At 32.5% G+C, this 23,077-nt stretch overlaps 1 protein-coding gene and 1 pseudogene across 2 annotated transcripts; both read left to right on the plus strand.

Moving 5' to 3' along the window:
- Positions 1 to 718: 718 nt before the first annotated feature.
- LOC134718551 (uncharacterized) lies at positions 719 to 20,447 on the plus strand. 2 transcript variants are annotated; one of them, XM_063581154.1, is made up of 3 exons: positions 719 to 829; positions 10,110 to 10,333; positions 13,327 to 20,447. In XM_063581154.1, exon 3 carries the CDS (start codon positions 13,425 to 13,427, stop codon positions 19,014 to 19,016), a length of 5,592 nt encoding a protein of 1,863 aa, XP_063437224.1. In that variant the 5' UTR covers positions 719 to 829; positions 10,110 to 10,333; positions 13,327 to 13,424; the 3' UTR covers positions 19,017 to 20,447. The 2 variants fall into 2 exon arrangements, with proteins under 2 accessions (XP_063437224.1, XP_063437223.1); XM_063581153.1 differs by having other exon boundaries at positions 10,110 to 10,234.
- On the plus strand, positions 2,199 to 7,079 carry LOC134718550 (uncharacterized; annotated as a pseudogene).
- Positions 20,448 to 23,077: the final 2,630 nt, after the last annotated feature.

The following is a 23,077-nucleotide window of genomic DNA, read 5'->3' on the forward strand; positions in this document are numbered from 1 at the left end:
TTGGGGGCCAGCTGAAGGATGCCTCCGTTTGCGGGAATTTCTCGCTACATTGAAGACCTGTTGGTGACCTTCTGCTATTGTGTTTTTCTATGGTCGGTTTGTTGTCTCTTTGACACATTCCCCATTTCCATTCTCAATTTTATAAGATATGTGTTATAAATAAGGAGACTAATGTTTCAGGGTCTAATCAATTTTCCACATATTATAAAGACTTGTTCATAGATCTTCTGGCTTTTTTATATATATTTTCAGTGATGGTTCTTTTTGAGATTTTGTTATTCAAATATCAGAAGAGTCAGTTCAATTTTCATAAGTGGGTCCCCACTGGCTGCCTAAGAAGGGCCGAACAGTGATTCCCTATATAAGAACCAAACTTTTTTCTCAAAAGGGGGGCCTGGGCACCCTGCCCCCCCCCCTAAATCCGCCTCCGAGAGCCTTGAATAATGGGCATATCTATATATTTAAGTTTCCAAAAATTTAGATAAACTATGATAATTTATCAATTAATGAATTTGAATTTGAATTTGATTAGCAATACTACATTTTTTGAGGCTGTAGTAGATGTCCCTTTCTTTGGTTTAAATCAACTGGTAAATAAATTCATGTCGTGACTAATGACTATGTGAACTACTCGATTTAATAATCCTCTCTTTTTGCCATGATCATTTTGTACATCATACACCTATCATATTCGGATTGTCCAGTCTATCCGTTATTGGTTTACTTTTACCACAGAGGCGTGTATTTCCGGTGTAATTTGAGCTCATGGTGAAAAAAGAAAAGCATACAGAATCATTGAAAGTTGACGTTTCTATTAGTTATTTTATAGGTAAAAATCATTCTCTGCAACACAAAATACTCCATGTTCCTTGTTAATGTTGGGAATTGACGTGATCAAGCCAGAAAATGTATAACGTGTTGTGTAAAAATGGTAACATGATTGAGGAAATCATTCAGAGTTGTACATAACACACTCAATGTATTTACTTTATGAAAAGTATATAACACACTAGTCCAAATAATTATGACGTTTGGCAAGGCTATTTTAATTTTTTTCTGGGACGCTGTCCTACGTAGGAAGGCGTCCCAGAAAAAAAAAAAATTTATAGCCTTGCCAGACGTCATAATTATTTGGACTAATAACACACCAACTCCTTTCAAATCACAAGATACCACATTCATCTAACAACAAAGAAAACATAAGATGTATGATATCATGCATCATATTTGACAAACTAATCACCAGTACTATCTACAAAATGTAGTCTGGGATAACTCTGACGTCGGTTCGACGACTGTTTTGCCAGACAAGCTGGGGCCATGGGACTTCATCAAAAAGAGGATATTTGCCAGTTCAAAACAGATGTGCTGCTGCGTTGCTTCTAAAGCCAACTAAGGGCCATGGAATTATCTAAATAATATAAATCCAGCATAAAAAATTATGGAATTATTTAAATTATATCGTCGTGTCATATGGTAACAAGACAAATCGGCACCCAGACAAATCGGCACCCAAGTCCGAAGACATTTCGGCATCCATTTTGGACATTTCGGTATCCGCACAAATCGGCACCAAGACAATCCGGCACCTCGTTTTTAAAAATAAATTTATTATCAAAAATTACAGAATTGTTGCATAGATATTATAATTTGTATATAAAATATGCATTACTAAAAGAATAATCATCATTTGATTAAGCTTTTAAAGATTATGTACGAATAAACATAATTTAATTAAATCATAATTGATTGTTAGATATGTTGTTGATAGTTGTTGTTTGAATAAACATTATTAAATTGAATCATAATTAAATCATAATTAATTGTAGTTATGCATCAATCAGTATGTTATGTTTAAATCTAACAATTCCTCAATAGAGATCAAAAGTATATAGCTTGTGTTTGCAGCTTGTGTTCTCGTTTGATCCTTACATCTGTTAAGACAACACAATACTTGAAAACAATATGTTATTGTTTTATTATTAAAAGCCTTAAACATAACAGCATGTGCAAGCCATAATGAGTAAATACCTAGAAACGTATATAAAGCGTCAACACTTCTGGGATGCTCTTTCTAACACAATGTCAGACGACAGTTGTATACAGTGCCAAAATGTTGTGCGCCCTAGACAAGAAGCTTTGCAATGTGATGGGTGTCAAAAGTGGCAACATAGAACATGCAACATTGGTAAGTGGCTTTTAAATATTTTTAAATTATTATAGATTATCATAACTGAAATTCTCCTTGCATACTTTTCATTTCCATACTACTGTAGCCAATCTCTGATAGAGCTAATAGCATTTGTACTTAAGGGAGTAAAGGGAATCCTGCCATAAAATAGTAATATTAGAAATACCCTTATAAATGCAATTAAAACCCATTATCCATATTCTAACCTGCTTGACTCTAGCTTTAAACTTAAAAAAACTATTCTAGATCCCAATAGAAATATAAAACAATCGATGAAATAGAAAAAAATAAGGTCCACAATCATTATGGTCATTTATCTATATATGTATAATATATTCTTATGATGTATTATTGATATTAACCGGACTTGTTTGTAACACCTTTTTCGAGTATTGTATGTGTTTTGTCACTTTTGTATATTGTGTTTGCAATTTACATGTATCCCTCAGTGTGTCACTTTTTGCATTAAACTGATAAAGTATAATATATTATATAGTTCCTGTGTATTGACAGTTATCTATTGCCACGAGCCAGAACGAGCTAATTAACATATAATAACTTATTGGATTAGTAGCCAGATAATTGAATTAACCTGATTGGGAATGTTTAACCGATTGGTAATTTTTAACTTTGAATATATTACATATAACGATATGAAATAAAGTACAATTTACAATATATATATATAAAATATGTAGTTTGATTGACGATGATTTTGTGTTTTAGGTGTTCCAAGATATCAGTACAGACAGGCTGTAAAAGACCATGCTCAGCTAGAGTGGAAGTGTGTCACATGCACTGAGGTAAACCTTTTCTCATAAAAATTACAAATATATTTTTTTTAACATTATATTTTTATCAACATAAACATCAACCAAACAATGTTAGATCTGTAACTTTGCTTTTGCATATAATTACTTATTACAACGTTCATAAGTATTAGTATTAATTTAATATTCGAATTAATTTGATTCCATATATAAAAATGAAGATGTGGTATTATTGACATCTATCCACAAAAAAAATGATTATATAAATTTATGTTAAGATATTCTGATTTTCAATTCATATTTATAATTAATTCATGTACAAGTATTCAATGATGTGTTTTATTGCAGATTATTGATGAAGACCCTTCGATAGTTATAGACCGTTCATTTGACATCCCTGAGCAAGTACAAGAAGATTCCATAGCAGATGAGTCTATAGGTGACATCCCAGAAGATGACCCAACAGTGCACTACCAAACCATTGAAGAAGGCAGCAACCGGGGCAAACGTGAACTGTGCGACTCAGACGGCTTCAACTACACAGTTAAGGTATATATTTATTTATATTATTAAATTATGAAACATCAGATAATTTTAGCATAAAATTAAATGTGGAGGTGAGATATGGTTACCAATGAGACACTATAGGCCAAATAGCATAACAACTTTGGGTCATTTTACGGCCTTCAACAATTAGCATATCCTATACTGCATAGTCGGCTATAAGAGATTAGCACCAAATCACACATTTATACAATATCAAAATTTTATACAGTAGCAAATTAATATAAAACACTGCAAGTATAATTTTTATTGGATATATACACATTTATATATAGTCGGCTGTAAGAGAGTATCTGCTATTATTAACTTTTACAATTATAAAAAAGACCTATATATTTTTATTTTTGATTGCAGAAACAGAAGAATGACCACATCCTCTGGCGCTGAACCAAGCGTAACAAGACCATTAACTGCCCTGCTACTGTTATTCAAGATGGTGACAACTTCTAACCCGGTATGAAAGAGCATGTCCACCCAGCAGAACCAGGGTCTGTGATAGCTGTCATGATAAAGAAAGAGGTATGTTTGTTATCTATACATATTAATGAAATTGATTCCATCAAGAACGCTCAATAAGATTTGTAAGCGGACAGCTGTATAACTTTTTTTCAAAAGACCAAAACAACAGCTAGATGCCTTTTTTGTATTGTTCTTTTGTAAATGATTATGTTTTATTGCCTTAGTTGTTATCGTCTCTCTCACGCATGAAATTAGAATATACACGTTTATATATAAAATAATAGAAACTCTGAAAGTTAATTCAATGAATAAATTTAGTTGTTATCGTCTCTATATTGTCGATATTAATTATCTTTTTTTTTTACAGATCAAAGCTAAAGCCAGAGATGCTGTGTTTGGACAGTCATCTAAGACCATTGTTACATCAGTGCTACGACAACATGCAGATATAGATGCTCCAGAGCCAAGCAGACCAAACCCATCTAGCCTTCAGCGGACGTGTAACAGGGTAACAGCTAGCTTGACACCAGATGACCCAAAAGATCTTGACTTTGAGGTATGAATTTTATGAACTTGTTAAAATATAACATAAGTATGACCAAAGGTAAATTGATATTATATATAAGATGTGGCATGATTGCCAATGAGACAGTTCTCCAAAAGAGACCAAAATGACACAGAAATTAACAATTATAGGTATCCGTACGGAGTTCAACATTTCTATTTATATAAAATAAAAAAGAAGTTAAAAAAAAAAGTAACACATAAAAAAAATGACCACTGAGTAAGACACCGAAAACAGTTATTGAGATTGTGTATATGTTAATGGGTCAGCAACATGGTATCGAATGTATAAAGATATATATATGTGTGTGAGTGAGGTTAATATTATATTTAGATTTTTATTTTTGCAGCTCGATCTAGATTACCTAGACCAGAAGGCTCCAGACTTCTACCAGAAAGATGTGGTCGTGGGTAATAACAGACATCTGATATTCTACACCGATCGCCAGCTCCAACTTTTGGCCAAGGCAAAGACGTGGTACATGGACGGTACCTTCCGTATCGTCAATGCACCATGGATGCAGATGTTTTCCATCCACGCCTTTGTCTGGTCTGGTGACAGCATGAAACAAGTGCCACTGGTATTTTGTTTCATGTCTGGCAAGAGTCAAGAAGATTACTATCAGGTATATTCATAGGTTGTTAATGATAATCATAATAATGAGTTACCAATTATTACTTTATTGATAAGCATAAGTTTTCATCACTAAATGTAAAGGTTAGGATATATGTCAACGAACAAATGTTATTATAATGATATAATTTGTGGTTACATTTATTTTTTAATGAATTTGATAGAAAAAGATAAAAATACACAGAAAAAAAATATGTATTATACTAAAAAGAGAGAAAGATTAATTTTGACAGAAATATTCAAATGAACAATAGACAAAAGACAATATTTATTAGCACAAACACATTTACAATGTAATGGTTATGTCATACAAACATAAATTATATTTTTTATTAATTATTTAAGGTTCTCAGGGCTATTGATCGTCGTCTTCCAGAACACCTGAAGCTACAAGGTATGGTGGTCGACTTTGAAGCAGGTCTGTGGCAAGCTCTCTGCCAAAGGTTTCCTGGCACACCAATCCAAGGCTGTGCTTTCCATTGGGCTCAAGCAGTCTTCAGGAAGATCCAGGAAAATGGCTTACAGGTATTGTTTCTGTAATTTAAATTAGATAAGATATTGTGATTTAATTAAAATCAAAGACTTTTATACAGATTCAATAACAGAAATTTGGATATACCTTCATGAAACAGTATCTGAACCAGACAAATCAGCAGATTAACTCAACCAAAAACAATAAAAAGTATCTAACATTTAAATGTTCCGAATATTATTGTGCTGATGAATATACATGTTCATATATTAATTAATGTATGAAATAAAACTCATAATGGTAACGATTTTACGGTTCTGATCCTGCCTGGAATTAAACGTAAATGATTTTTTTTTACTCAATACTAAACTGTGGACAAATCATGTACAAATTTGAAAAAAACATTCAGTTAAAAATATTCTTTTTACATTTTCAGTCCGCCTACAACAAGAAGGATGCAGTATACACATACTTGAGACAGGTGATGGCCTTACCGTTCCTCCCACCAGAGCATATCCCAGACACCTTCCGTCAGCTAGACGAGAAAGCCGACCATCCAGGTGTCCAGAAGGTAATGGACTACATCTACAAGACGTGGATACGTAACAGTGTGTTTGACATAGACTACTGGTGTGTTTTCATGTCCTCCATCCGTACCAACAATGATGTCGAGGGGTGGCATAACAGTGTCAACACCAGAGTATGCACCAGAGGACCAGTGCCTTTCTATTCCTTGGTTACCAAACTGTTTAAGGAAGCGTCCGATATTCCTCTACAGCTTAAGTTAGTGTCTGAAGGCAAGCTCCGAAGTACCAGCGCAAACAGAGTAGACAGACCCAGGGCCGTCTTTTTGCTTTGTGGGACGAGTACTGCAACAACAGCATCTCCGCGTCTAGACTCCTTAAGGAGTGTGCCAGTGTTTACGGACCACCACCAAAGTGACTTTGAGTGTTAAGACTTATAGTGCTTGTATATATGTTATGTTATGATTTCAGTATTTAACCTTTGTGTTCATACCTACCTATAGTATGCTTTTGACCTAGTTTATCATGTTTATTACAACCATGAACCATGCTTTTAGTGCTTCATTTTGTGCTGTGTATTATGTGTTGTATTGTTAAAAATGTTTTGTTTGTCGGTTAAAAATATACTTTGCCGACTCTAAATACAGCTTATTTATTATTATTTATTATTATTTATTATTTATTACATTTATTACATGTATGCATAAACTGTTGAATATAATATATAATAGATATAATAAATAAATATTATTAATATTCTACATGTGTTTTATTGATTTTGGATACAATGGTAACAGAATTATGGATTACATTAAAACTAGTACATGCACATTCCAAGTACATGTGTGGTGAAATCTATAAAGTCAGAAAAAAGAATTCACACAAATAATACACCTATCAAAATGACTAAGCTGCAGTACAGTCCTGTGCACAAACAAATAACTAAAAGGAATATACCACTTAATAAGATACATATTCAAAGATTTGTCTGGGTGCCGAACAAATAACTAAAAGGAATAAACCACTTAATAAGATACATATTCAAAGAAACAATGTACAATAATGTTATAAATAGTGCAGGAGACAAATAAATAACACTAAAACATAATTTTTGGTTCACTATATATAGATCAAAGATAAATAATTTATAAGGTGCCGATTTGTCTATGTGAGGTGCCGATTTGTCTGGGTGCCGATTTGTCTTTCACGGGTGCCGATTTGTCTTTGGTAGGTGCCGTTTTGTCCGGGTACCGATTTGTCTGGGTGCCGAACTGTCTAGAATTCGTGTCATATGTTTTCCTATCAACCATATTTCGTGGGTTTCAACTGCATAGGTTTCAACTGCATACACGTTCATTGTGGCATGTTTTTTGGTTTCTATATTTAGAACAACAAAACCACTACAATTTGACAAATTTAAAACATAAGCAGATGATAAGCAACGTTGCTTTTTAAAGACATTAGAACAAATTTAATAAAACTGACCTACATTGTATAATAGCCATTTTTATTTAATGTAAAAAATATGCATGGAAATAAAAATTCTGAAGGGTTTAAATAAAGTCCAGATATGTTTTTTGCCTGTCAGACACCGGATCTTCAAGACATGTGATTGTCATGTGTTTATTTTGCCGTTTTAATTACAAACCAGCGAGTTAAAATTAACAGTTACCTATGTAAAATGGTTGTTCAAAATCTTAATTATTAAATATTTTATTGAAAATTCTTTTTATACATCCTTCATTTCTTGGTACCTGTAGATGAAAACAGTCATACGGTGACCTGTAATTGTAAATGTTTGTGTCATATTGGTCTTTTGTAGATAGTTTTCTCATTGGCAATCATACCACATCTTCTTTTTTTATATTAACTTTTATATTTAATGCTAAATTTTGAAAACTGCATTTTATTTAAGAAAAAATAATGTATTTTGTTCAAACCAGGTGCCAATCTAAAATTTATCAAAGTCTTACAATTTCAGCACATGAAACACCAACCAAAAACTATTTACTTGTAATTTTTAGTACTGAAAAGTATCAAATAACTTTGTTTTATTGCTGAGCTCCCATGTAATTCGAATTCGATTTGCATTGACTAATTCGAATAAGTTTAATTCGCATTCCAGATGTTTTATGCCTAATGTCAATGCAGTGTAGGACACAGCCAAATGCGACCAAAACCTTGATTGGGCGATTAAAAACTGTTAAAAGATAGATAGTTACTGACCCAAAAATAAATCATTGGGCGAGTGCATTATTATTCTTAAAATTGTAATTACATTGTACTCCTATTAATAACGCATCCCAACTTTGGAACAATCATTTTCGGATGTCCTCTGGTCACATCGTTGAAACGGATAAATTGAGGAGGTGTTCCATAATTGGAAGGATATACATATATAAGAAGAATAAGTGCAATAGAATATTAACATGGCGGATGACAAACACGTCGTGCGTGATATTGCTTGTTTAGTGGGTCAAATAAGGCTTTACTGGCAATGGTGATCGCTAAACAAATCATGTTTTGTAAAAGATAACGACAGTCATTGACAGTAAAATCTGGTCTGACCTTTTAAACCAAACAAGGACAAGGGAATTATAAAAAAAACTCCAATCACCGATACAAATGAGAAGCTGTCAAAATATTTTTCACGGAACCTCCAAGACTGACCGCATAAAATATCGCAGAAATTCTCAGTTCTAAGTTTAATATATATATCAATTCGCAGAAATCTGTACAGTACATGTTTAACTTTAAACGCAACAACAAAATCTTCAGTGATGAGCACTACATCACTATGCAACCGAAACCGGTAATGGAACTTCACTTCTCGCTACTCTCATGGAATGAGAGATCACCTATTCCTCTTCAAAACCCTATATTGATCTATTTTATAGGCACTGGACAGTGAGGTTTCATGTGGGTTTTTTTAAATTTTTTATGACTCAACACGGAAAAAATTTGAGTAAAATAATTGGGCTACCAATTGGCATTTTGGGCCTGTGAAGTAATTTTTTTACTGGCTCAAACAAAATTTTTGTCCTACACTGCAATGCGATGCAATGGGCATCAAATTCGCTTTACTGTCCAAACAATGATAGCTTTTAATTAGTATTAACAAAAACATATTTCTAATGCGAATAGATTTGTAAGATCTTGATATTTTTTTTGTGTCCGACAGAAACCTATATAATGTCAAAAATTTGATACCAATCCAAATTCAGCTTGAATCTTGTGTCCATTTTGGCCCAACTGTTCAGGGTTCAACCTCTGCAGTTGTTTCCGGCTGTGCTCAGCAAAGCATTTTATCTATGTACTATGATAAACTTAGTTACATACACGTCATGATGTACAAGCAATGACATGTCTTAACATCAAATGTACAATTTATCTGTTCTTAAATCCAGACAAGGTAAAGGTACAAAATGTAAAACCTTTCCTATAAATAAAGTCAACTCTATATGTAGTAGGCCATAAATTGATTAAGCAAAAACAAATCTTGGTTACAAACTAAAACCGAGGGAAAAAAATCAACTACATGTGTATTAAAGAAGAAAACATCAGAACAACAGAAACACTGAACTGCAACAAAAACAATAGCCAACATACATAGAAATACAGTACTTGATTACAAAAAAGAAGATGTGGTATGATTGCCAATGACACAACTGTCCACAAGAGACCAAATGACACAGATATTAACAACTATAGGTCACCGTATAGCTTCAACAATGATCGGTGCGGGCCCCCCTTAGGAAAAGTTCTGGATCCGCCACTGGATTTGAACCTAGTTAGATAATAACAGATGCTTTCACATTTTTCAGATATATGGTATCTGATTTCTTTAACTACATGTAACTTCTCTCGTGAGCTTGTTTGTAATAAGTCTGGTTATTTGATGATGTTTTAAACTATGTTTGTTTTATTTCAGGATAGATTAGTATTTGGAAATTTGTGGTCAGCATTAGTACTCATGAGAAATAAATACTAGTGTTACCAAGTTCAAGGAATGCTAAAGTCATGAAAGTGGTTTAAATCCAGTCATAAAAGTTCAAGGTATGCTAAAGTCATAAAAATGGTTTAAATCCAGTCATAAAAGTTCCAAGGTATGCTAAAGTCATAAAAGTGGATTAAATCCAGTCATAAAAGTTCAAGGTATGCTAAAGTCATAAAAGTGATTTAAATCACATCATAATAGACTGTCAATATAAATGTTTTACAATAACTCATACCACATCTTCTTTTATCTATAATATGTCATGTATGTGGTGATATACATCACTTAGAAAACTGAGCATCATATTTTTCTGGACTTTAAAAATATAAATTGAGGCAGATGTACATGAGATTTATGCATGATAATATTACTAGGCAAGTGACAAATTATAACTTAATTTCAAGTTGACAGCACAAAAAATATGAATGAATAAATAAATAAAGGCAAGAGTAGTATACTGCTGTTCAAAACTCATAAATCCATGGACAAAAAACAAAATTGGGGTAACAAACTAAAACCGAGGGAAACCCATTAAATATAAGAAAAGAACACAACACACAGAAACGGACCGAGCATCAGACAAAATCCTATGAGAATAACAAATATAACATCAAAACCAAATACATGAATTTGGGATAAATAACAACTATATCAGTATATCATGTATATTGTCTAAACCTTTTTATTAAGAATTTTTAATTTATACATTTTTTCTCAACATCATATTAAATACTGCAAGTATATTTTTACTGCATACATTTGTATATAAAATAATTTCCTTAATGATATGCACAAATGCCTATGCAAAGGAAACAGTAATGGAATTTCACTTCTCCCTACTATTCCTTGTATGTGTATTACATGGTCACTGACTATCAGTATCCAAGTATTTTTTGCAGTAAAATTCAACATTATTCCTTAGAATTGGTAAAAGACTGTTACATATTCAGGCCACACTTAAAAATATTTTGGTTTGCCCAAACCCTACCCAAAGGTTGAGACAGTGGGTAGGTAGGTAGGCATTTCCTTTTTTAGCTCACCTGGCCCGAAGGGCCAAGTGAGCTTTTCTCATCACTTGGCGTCCGGCGTCCGGCGTCGTCGTCCGTCGTCGTCCGTCGTCGTCCGGCGTTAACTTTTACAAAAATCTTCTCCTCTGAAACTACTGGGCCAAATTTAACCAAACTTGGCCACAATCATCATTGGGGTATCTAGTTTAAAAATTGTGTCCGGTGACCCCGCCAACTAACCAAGATGGCCGCCATGGCTATAAATAGAACATAGGGGTAAAATGCAGTTTTTGGCTTATAACTCAAAAACCAAAGCATTTAGGGCAAATCTGACATGGGGTAATATTGTTAATCAGGTTAAGATCTATCTGCCCTGAAATTTTCAGATGAATCTGACATTCCGTTGTTAGGTTGCTGCCCCTGAATTGGTAATTTTAAGGAAATTTTGTTGTTTTTGGTTATTATCTTGAATATTATTTCAGATAGAGATAAACTGTAAAAAGCAATAATGTTCAGCAAAGTAAGATCTACAAATAAGTCAACATGACCAAAATGATCAGTTGACCACTTTAGGAGTTATTGCCCTTTATAGTCAATTTTTAACCATTTTTCGTAAATCTTAGTAATCTTTTAGAAAAATCTTCTCCTCTGAAACTGCTGGGCCAAATTATTTGAAACTTGGCCACAATCATCATTGGGGTATCTAGTTTAAAAATTGTGTCCGGTGACCCCGCCAACTAACCAAGATGACCGCCATGGCTATAAATAGAACATAGGGGTAAAATGCAGTTTTTGGCTTATAACTCAAAAACCAAAGCATTTAGAGCAAATCTGACATAGGTGAACTTGTTAATCAGGTGAAGATCTATCTGCCCTGAAATTTTCAGATGAATTGGACAACCTGTTTTTGGGTTGCGGCCCCTGAATTGGTAATTTTAAGGAAATTTTGCTGTTTTTGGTTATTATATTGAATATTATTATAGATATAGGTAAACTGTAAACAGCAATAATTTTCAGCAAGGTCAGATTTACAAATAAGTCAACATGACCAAAATGGTCAGTTGACCTCTTTAGGAGTTATTGCCCTTTAAAGTCAATTTTTAACCATTTTTCGTAAATTTTATATATCTTTTACTAAAATCTTCTTCTCTGAAACTGCTGTGCCAAATTGATCCAAACTTGGCCACAATCATCTTTGGGGTTTCTTGTTTAAAAAATGTGTCCGGTGACCTGGCCATCAAACCAAGATGGCCGCCACGGCTAAAAATAGAACATAGGGGTAAAATGCAGTTTTTGGCTTACAACTCAAAAACCAAATAATTTAGAGAAAATCTGACATGAAGTAAAATTGTTAATCAGGTCAAAATCTATCTGCCCTGAAATTTTCAGATGAATTGGACAACCTGTTTTTGGGTTGCGGCCCCTGAATTGGTAATTTTAAGGAAATTTTGCTGTTTTATATTGAATATTATTATAGATATAGGTAAACTGTAAACAGCAATAATGTTCAGCAACGTAAGATCTACAAATAAGTCAACATGAACGAAATGGTCAATTGACCCCTGTAGGAGTTATTGACCTTTGTAGTCAATTTTCAATCTGCTTCCTTTGTTTAATATTCACATAGACCAAGGTGAGCGACACAGGCTCTTTAGAGCCTCTAGTTTTTCAAAAAAAGAAATTGAAGTATCAGATGTTTATTAGTCTTCATGCCTATTTGATTAAAAAAAACTTCTTCAAATCAGAACAATAAAAGAATTTGAGTAGACAGCTTTTTTCTGGGTAGGTAGCGTTTGGGCTAACAAACCTATTATTTTTTTTGGCCTCACACTGGGAATAGACTTCAAATTAAGTACCAATTTCTGCAATGAACACCTAAAAAATCCCTTCACTAGTACATGTACAGTACTTTCAGTCCTTTTTTCTTGGTTTAATATGTCAATTTTGTAAAAAAAGAAGATGTGGTATGATTGCCAATGAAAAAACTCTTCACAAGAGACCAAATGACTTATAAATTAAGAAATATATGTCATCCATGCATAATTTACTAGTTAATTCATTTAATATTGTGTATACTGCATACAAATGATATATAAATGGTCATATTTTTTTTAAATTGAATATTTTGTTTGCAACATTTTTAGGCAAGATGAGGTTGGAATGTAAAGAAGAAAGAACCAATTGACAAAAAGCATTACTGCAGGCCAGGGTATAAAATACTGAAACATGGCAGAGTGAGATAATGGCAGGGAGCTTGAGGAAATGCTCAGATGGGACCTTAGGTTATACAGTGACTGAAGAAGATGGGTTCAAGTACAAAATTCATTGTAGTATTTGTGGGCGTGGCTTCATGGGTAATGCTGGATTGACAGCTCATATGAAATCACATATAAAAGCTACAGTGAAAACATGTTTAGAATCCAAACCAGTTGAAACAGTGGAACCAGAGATCGTAAAAAGTAATATTATTGAAGAATGTCTTTCAAATTATCAATGTAAAACATGTGGAAAAGGTTTCAATAAGTTATGCGGTCTGGTTTCACATGAAAGAGGCCACCAGAAAAAAATAGACAATGCTGGAAAAAAATTTGACTGCAAGGTGTGTAAACAAGAGTTTAAATGCCGTCAATATTTAACAAGCCATATGAGAACTCATAACAGTAACTATCGTAATAGAGAAAAGCGATTTAGTTGTGAAGATTGTGGCGCTTGTTTCCATGGAAACAGTCAGTTAATAGTACACAAACGTACACACAATGGTAGCAGACCTTTCAGTTGTGATTATTGTGATAAGAAATTCCTTGACTCTGGAAACTGTAGTGCACATGTAAATAAAGTACATTTTGGAAAAGCGAAGGAATCACGATATTACTGTGATGTCTGCAATAAGGGATTTCATTATAAGTCTGTTTTGAAAAAACATAGTATGATCCATACTGAAGAAAAAATATACAAATGTGAATACTGCTCAAAAACATTTTCTTGGAAGCTGTGTTACGACCTTCACCTTAAACTACATTCAGGGGAGGCTATGCATGAATGTTCTATCTGTCAGAAAACTTACCCAACAAATCACATTCTAGAGAAACACATGAATACACACACGAAAGAAAAAGAGTATGAATGTGATATTTGTAACAAAGTATTTTACAAAAGAGGGAACATGTCAAAACATAGAATGATTCATTTTGACAATAAACCATACAAGTGTTCTACATGTGGAAAAGGATTTAAACAGAATTCTACAATGCGTACACATGAAGATATACACAACCCAGAACATTTGAGGAAAAGAAAGTCAAAGAAAGGGGTTAGGGATCACCACTGTGAGGTCTGTAAACGGTCATTCTCCTCCAAAGTAACGTTACTTAATCATTCACGACTACATACGGGTGATTTATTTACATGTGAAGTTTGTAACAGAGAATTCACATATTTAAAACAGTACGTAATTCATAAGAGAAAACACACAGGGGAGATTACTGATAAATGTCACATTTGTGGTCGAGGGTTTATTTGTGCAGGATATCTGCGTAAACATCTGAAAATGCATGCTGGTACACGTAAATGGAAGTGTGAGGTCTGTGATAAGAAATTTACACAGAGTGGAGCTTTGAAGAAACACATGCAAACACATACAGGTGAAATGCCTTGGGCATGTACATTCTGTGACAGACGATTCGCTTGTAACGATTCTTTGCTTCAACACGAAAAACAACATAAAGGAATTGTCGAGAAATTTTTTCATTGCAGTCTTTGTCCAAAAACTTTTACTAGAGCCTCTGGTAAGTTGATCCATATGAAAACCGTCCATGAAAGATTGAGACCATTCAAGTGTGACATTTGTACCAAGACATTTTCAAACAGAGGCAACCTGCAAAAACATCTGATGGTTCACAACAATGAACGACCACATAAATGTCAGCAGTGTAACAAAGCTTTTAGAACAAGGTCATATTTAAATTATCACATAGATGTGGTTCACGTTAATAAAAAAACATTGAAATGTTTAATCTGTCAAAGAGTGTTTAAAACTCAAGGTAAACTGACAATACACCATAGAATTAAACACAAAGATGAATCGGAAAATCATAATCTTAAAGTTGCAGATGAAAACATGAACAGTTTGAATACAATGAACGCAAAGACTTTAAAATGTTACAAGTGTAAAAAATTATTCAAAACTAGATTTTCTTATAATCGTCACATGAAAATATCACATGGATTAAGTTTAGCACCCACTCTCTGCTTACAGAAATTAGATGGAAAAATTAAGTCAAGTATGCAAATCTCCGAAAGAAATGTTCAGAAGTATAGTGGTATTCTAGAAAAACTGAAATGTTCTTTCTCTGTCGGAAAAAATCCACCAATAACAGATAAAGATTCTATAGTAGAAGTGAAACAAAATAGTCATGAGAATATTTTTGACTCTTTCTTGAATAATAAGAAAACTTTAGAACTACCGAAATTTGAAAGCTGCAAAGAAGTGAGCATTACCAGTATTGTTGAAGATGGTTATTCAAAATGTAATGGAAATATATTTGCAAATTTATCACATAAAGAAGAAACTATGGTGGAAGTCATGGATATAGGAGAAAAGGAAAGTAAACCGCTTTCAACTGATTTGCATACTAATATATTTGAGAAAATAATGATAAAGCCAAATTCAAACAATAGTTCGCCAAAAGAAACATTATTATGTCTACCAGAGAAGAGTGCAAATGAAGCCAAAGTTTGTTCAATTCAAAGTAAAATAAAGGATCAATCTAAATTTGGCAATCAGTTGAAAAAATTGAATTTTGGGTCATTGACCATGAAGAAAAAAGATGTTGGTAATATATTTTCTAATTTAAATGGAATAAAACGGGTAGAAAATGACATCAAATGTATTCCTAAAATGAAATCAGTCCTGAATTTGTCGAGAAGTAAAACATTGGACCTAGAATCTATAGATCAAGCAAATGGATGCAGAAATTTGTTTGAAGATCTTCTGAATGATAAAAGAAAAAGTGATGATTTGGCAATTTTTCAAAATACAACTGATGATTTAGTGTCGAATCAAATCGAACATGAAATAATTTCTATCAGTGATGATGTAGTAATTCAGGATGTAACCATGGTAACTGATTGCAATGAACATGATGAAAATATAAATGCTCAATTAGATATGGCAAAAAATAAAGAAGATAATGATAATAATAAAACAGATAACACAAACAAAGGAGGCCGAAATCTCTTTGACGAACTGATAAGTAATTGTAATGCCGGTAATGTAATTACTCAGAAGAAAAATGAATTGCCGGGATTCACTAATAATGGACAAAATAGCAGTCTGATGGCGCTTCATCCTTCTTCAGTAAACCTGAAGGTGGAGAATCAAGGTCATGTGATAATTGTCGATTCAAACTATCAGCAGATAAATATTTTACTAAAAGACGGACAAGAAGATGTCATGAATAAAAGTGATATCGGAATTGGATCTGAATTAGGTCAGAATGAAACATTGCAAATCAGCCAATCTACTGAAGTTGAATCTGGTCAAGGTAAAACTGCTACGTTCATGACGTTAGACAATTGTGAACATATGGACATCTCTTGTTTGGATAATGTGAATGAGAATGACCGGGAAACTTCTAAAATATTTACAGTTGTTAAAATTGATGAACAAAATATAATCAGGGAAGATAACTCTGTGCATGAACAAATTACTGAACAAAAAAAGAGCAAGGAGAGTAATATGGACATATTACAGAATATTGAACCGTGTAAAATCACAGACATAAATAATCTTAATAATATTCATGGTCAAGGTGAGAGTTCAAGGTGGGGTCAAGGAGAAAATTTGAAAAAAGTCGATGATTTGACAATATTTGAGAAAATGGAACAAATGATTAAATCGAAAGAAATATGCCAGGTTACAGAAAAAACAACTGAAGTGGAGAAGGAAATACATGAATCTTGTGTAAAAATTCAGATTGTAGTAGATGGCAACGTATCTTGTAAAGATCATGAAAACAAAATGGAAGACAAGTCTGTGAAAAATGTAGAAGTAGAAGAAAACAACTGCATAGAAGATATAGATTGCAATGTACAAAATTTTGACAAAGAAGAAGAAATAAAGAATAAACATGCAGTTAAATATGTTCAGAAAGTAAAGAGTAAAGCTGATGAAAAAACAGTTAAAAATGATAAAGAAAGGGAGACAATTGGCTCTGATCAAATGAAGGAATCTTCAGCTTTTAATTTATTTGAGAAGTTTTCTCACATTTCGAATAACCACTGTATGGAATCTGAAAATACTGCTGTAGAACATGAAGAACAAGTCAATCTCATAGACCACTGTAAGGAATCTGAAAATACTGTCGTAGAAAAAGACATACCCATAGACTCGAGTGACAAGGAAAATACTGTCGTAGAACATGTGGAACAAGACAATCCCGTAGACAGTTATGACAGTTATGACAGTGGTGACAATGAAATTATTGTTGAAGAACATGTAGATCAAGACAATCACATAGACTTTGGTGACAATGAAAATATTGATTTTGAAGAAAAAGAAGAAGGAAGAAATCATGAAAAGGAAAAGGATACTTTTCAGAAAGAATGTGAATCTCAAGTTCTGGAAACTGCTGATAAAGAAATCAGTGATAGTCATCATGGTCATGAAGGTGATAAAATCGATGATCAGGAAATTGAAAAAATAGATGGTCAACAAAGTGAAAAAACTAATTGTAAAGAAAGTGATAAAACTATTAGTCATGAAATTGAAAAAATTGATAGTCAAGAATGTGAAAAAAGTGATCATGGAATTGAAAAGATCAAAAGTCTGGAAATTGAAAACAAGGATAGACAGGAAAGCAAAATAGTTGAACTTAGAGGTGATGAGAGCAATGAATGTGAAGATGATAAAGAGACAAAATTAGCAACACACAAAGATGAAAGTCTTCCTCAGATTCAAACATTGCAAACAAATAAAGAAAAAGTTATAAATATTGATACTGAAAATACTAAAAACATTCCTGAAATGCCAAGATGCAATGATAATGTTAAACAAACTGAAGAAAAAAGTTGTAGTTGTGAAGATAATAGTACTAATTGTGATGAAATTTTAGTTAAAAAACAATTATTTGGTGATAATGAGAAAGATGAAGTAAGTACGGGCAGCATGGATGAAAGGAAAGAAGAAAGTAAAAATTTAAAAACTAATGAAAAAGACACCCAAAAGGATCCAGTGGTTAGGAAACGGAAATATAAAGGAGTTAAAGTGATTAAAAAGGAAGAGACTATTGTAGACCAAAGTTCAGTAAGAAAAGGCAATATCAAAATTATAGGTAAAAAGTTGTATCTTATAGGAAGAAAAAGAACAATATCAGCAAGCGTAGAAAGTGAAAATAAAACCACAATTGAGCAGGATAATTCAGGAAAAGTGCCTAATAAGGAAGGACCAATCACAGATAAGACAGAATTTACTGCTTATAAAAATGAAAATATTGAAAAAGACGTTATTTGTGGTCCAGAAAAAGAAGCACAGCACTTAAAAAGTCTGACAATATGCAATGAAAATAACTATACAGATAGTTCAGAGTTTATGATAGAACAATGTACCAAGACAAAGTTAGTCTTTAAAGATGGTGTTTACTGGTGCGACTTATGTGATAAGACATTTAAAACTAAAAGCAGCTTACGGACTCATAAATTTAGTCATATGAAATATAATTTTACTTGTCAAGCTTGTGGTATGGGGTTTTCGTGGGAGGACCATTTAGAGAGACACATGAATGTTCATTTAAAAACTTCTACATATATTGACCTGCTACAGTCCTACAATGCTTAGACAAAGTAGGATATATTTAATTGAATCTGATATCTAATTTGTTAAACTATTATGATACTCCATGCACTAATTCGCTAACTTATTCTTATTTTCCATGCAAGTTTTATTGTGAATGCTAAATGACAAAAAAAACCAATTTGCTGATATATTTTTAAGTGGACATGTTACAAAAAATTATTGATTTTCAAAAATTTGCTTTCAGTCAGTGGTTAAACTTATAAAATCATGTTTATTTCATTGACAATTTAAGTAATATTTACCCATATATACTTAATAAGGTACTTTAAATGAAATTTGTATGATTTTTATTTTCATTGAAAATTTAGAATTATCTCCCCTTAATTTTCTTTAAAAAAAAAAAGTCTTACATGTTTCCCCTGAAATTTTCTTGTTTGCTTAAATACTAAGAACTTAACAAAGAAATATATTGACACTGATGTTAAATAGTAGTGCATGTTTTCAAAAATTGCTCTCTGAAGGCTTGTAAATGAGCAGTCTTTTGATCACAAATGAGATTTGCATTGTCCAAGAAATTATACATTAATGAATAGTAAAGAAATATTATACCAAATCATACATCATTTGTACATGGTGTAGTTCAGAGAATTCAGCGTGTTCAAGAAAAGAAGAAAATGTGACTCTTAACTTATACATGTAAGTTTTGAAAAATCTGTATGTCTAAGAAATATAACTCTATCTTCCAGTAAATAACCTGTATAAAAAGTTAAAAAAATATGCAACTTGTAACAAGTTGTTTTTTTTTTACTTTTTAAAAAATATGATCTTCTTAGGAATTAAAATATATCCCAATTGATGAAATACTGTAAATTTTGAAATTGTTGTGAGTTTTTTTTTTCATGCAAAAAATTGAAATTGGTTAGCATTGCAATTGTAAGAGCTCATATTTTAATATTTGGTACATATATTTGTTAGTTTATTACAAACTTACCTTTGATCATGAATGGACTTGTTGGTCATTTTGTCAATGTAATTTAAATTGCCCTTCCTCTAATTTCTGTGATCTTTTCACATTTCCTGACCCGTTTAAATTTTTTTGTTTTCTTCTGAATTTTTATGCGCCTGTCGTCTTTTAGACGGGACGTATTATGGTATACCGTTGTCCGTCCATCAGTCGTCCACACTTCGTACAATAACTCAAAAACACTTTCACCAATTTCCATGAAACTAAAGTGAATTGTTAATATCTATTGACATAAGCTCCCTTTCGTTTTTTTTTTAATTTCAGATTTTAAGTTTTGGATTTATGGGGCTTTATTCATAAAAAAAGGGGGATTTTTAACACTTCGGACAATAACTCAAAAAGGCTTTCACCAATGTCCATGAAACTTTGGTGAATTGTTTATATCTATTGATGTAAGCTCCCTTTCAATTTTTATAAATTTCAGATTTTACATTTCCGTGTTATGAATTTTTAAGCTTAAAAAAGGGGGGATTTTCCAATTTTGGGACAATAACTAACACTTTCACAAAATTTAATGCAACTTTTATAAATTGTTTATATCTATTGACATAAAACAGCATAAAATGGTTTGTGATTCTGTAATATTTAGAATAACTTAGTCTATTTTATCTCATCTATAACTTTTATATAATGTATATGCCTTAATAAATATAAAAGGTACTTGGTACTCAGAAAGTGTGATGTGAACAAGATAGAATGTATGGATGAAAAATTAAGACAACAAACTTAGTGCATTTTTTTTTTCATTTTTTTTTTGGGGGGGGGGGGTATTTGACAGGGCTCACACTATTTCTAGTTGATCATATAAATTCATTTAAAGCATGAAAGACAAGTTAAAAGAGCAACAGGCTTATCATGCGCTAAAGCTCAGCCCTTTATTTTTATTGTGACCATGAGAAAAGGCGACCATGTATGATGAAGTCACATCAAAAGTACACAACTTTCCTAAAATCTTTGAAAAGGAAGGATAAAAATCATCAGAGAAACAGATTCCACCACTGTAAACCATGGTTACTCATTATTATGATATTTCTCCACTCTCAACAGTTGAATTTTAATTATTTAAAAAGGTCGGCAAGCTTAGCACTTTTAATATTAAAGTTTTACTGTTGAGAAATATCATAATACATTTGTTGCAGTTGTTGAATCTATATATCTTGGTATCTTATAAAATGGAGAATGGAAATGGGGAAAGTGTTAAAGAGACAACAACCCGACAAGAGAGCAGACAACAGCCGAGGCCACCAATGGGTCTTCAATGCAGCGATAAACTGACAGTTTTAAATTAAGTATACATTTTACCATGTTTATTTAGATATGATAAATTAGCAGGGTGGATCCAGTCATTTCTTAAAGGGGGTTCCCATTGAACCCAAGAAAAAACAGGGAGATCTAACTTGATGTCACCATTCAAATATGCACTGCTCATGCAAAAAATAAATGGGAGGGGGTTCATGGTGCGGGAATTTCTCGTTACATTGAAGACCTGTTGGTGACCTTCTGCTGTTGTTTTTTCTATGGTCAGGTTGTTGTTTCTTTGATACATTCCCCATTTCCATTCTCAATTTTATTAGTATATGATATCTGTATTGATGTGTTTCTTTTATCATGTTATTGTCTTTCATAAAATATTTCCCCGTTTAATTCAAAATAATAATAACATGTTGTTTTTTATGTAATTTTAGTATCACAATATTTGTTATGCGGTTGGATATATGAGACTATGCAGGCTGTTATTATTCAATCAGTTGTTAGATTTTCTTCCTTCCACTTGTTAAACCTTGACATTTTAACTTTTTGTTAGGTGTTTTAATTAATTGTAACATAATTTGGATGTATCTAAACATTACCTGTATATATTGCTTATTTGATCCTAATGATATTATAAAAACATACTATTAAAAACAATTAAACCTGAATGCCTTCATTTATTGTAACTGGGTTTTCCAGAAACAATGAAAAACAATAAAAAAGAAGATGTGGTATTATTGCCAATGAGACAACTCGCCACAAAAGACTAAATGACACAGAAGTTAACAACTGTAGGTCACTCTATAATGAGCAAAGTCCATACCACATAGTCAACTATAAAAGGCCCCAAAATGACAATGTAAAACAATACAAACGTGAAAACTAATATAAAAAAATTATGTACAAAATATGAACAAAAAACAAATATTTAACTCATAAACAAACAACAACCACTGAATTACAGGCTCCTGACTTGGTACAAGTACATTTCTTTATATCCCTTTATATACAACGGACCTCAAATTTCTTTATAATGCTGTGGATTCCTTATTAGTTGTTGGATACCACTTTTTCGTGGTTTTCGTGGTTACAGATGAACTACGAATTCGAATGTTCAACCAATCACACATTTTCTATAGGCTTTGCAGATATTTTTTTAACAACCAAATCAAATACCCACGAAAAAGCCAGTTTTCCTTAATCCACATGAATTGATACTCACGAAAATAAATGAATCAACAGTATAACGTTCATTGTTTTCTGTACAAGTGAAATTCATAGCCTCGTTTCATAATTTACAACAAACTAACATATATATTTTCACCTACATGTAGTAATATTTGTCGCTGGACATTATTGACTAATTCACCATCATTATCATCAAATGTTTAGGTTAACTGGATCATCTGGATACAATGCATACATTAAAAAAAAATAGAATAAAGAGACTTGGTACAATTCCAAATAAGACAAATATCCATTAGAGTTTGAATGACCTTAATAAAAGTAACAAATTGCACAACATGCTGCCTTCAATAATGAACAAACCCATTACCATATTGTCCATTATAGAGGCCCCCTCCTAAACAAAATGGGAAACAATTTAAACTCCATGTAGAGACAATAAATGAACAACAAGTACATGTTGTATGACATACAGCAACCGAAGACCACTATATATCAGGCACTTGAATTCAAACATTTACATGGATAGCCAATCATCCTCCAACATGGGCCAGTGATGAAACTGCAAAACACTAGAACAAACTAAATTAAGTTGTCACGCAGCATAAAAACAACACAAAGAACTAGAAGATACAGAAAGAAA

This window comes from Mytilus trossulus, chromosome 5, assembly GCF_036588685.1.
Source record: "Mytilus trossulus isolate FHL-02 chromosome 5, PNRI_Mtr1.1.1.hap1, whole genome shotgun sequence".
Taxonomy (NCBI): Eukaryota; Metazoa; Mollusca; class Bivalvia; order Mytilida; family Mytilidae; genus Mytilus; species Mytilus trossulus.

Coding starts and splice junctions, on each gene's coding strand:
- LOC134718551 (XM_063581154.1), top strand. CDS start 13,425: ATGGCAGGGAGCTTGAGGAAATGCTCAGATGGGACCTTAGGTTATACA.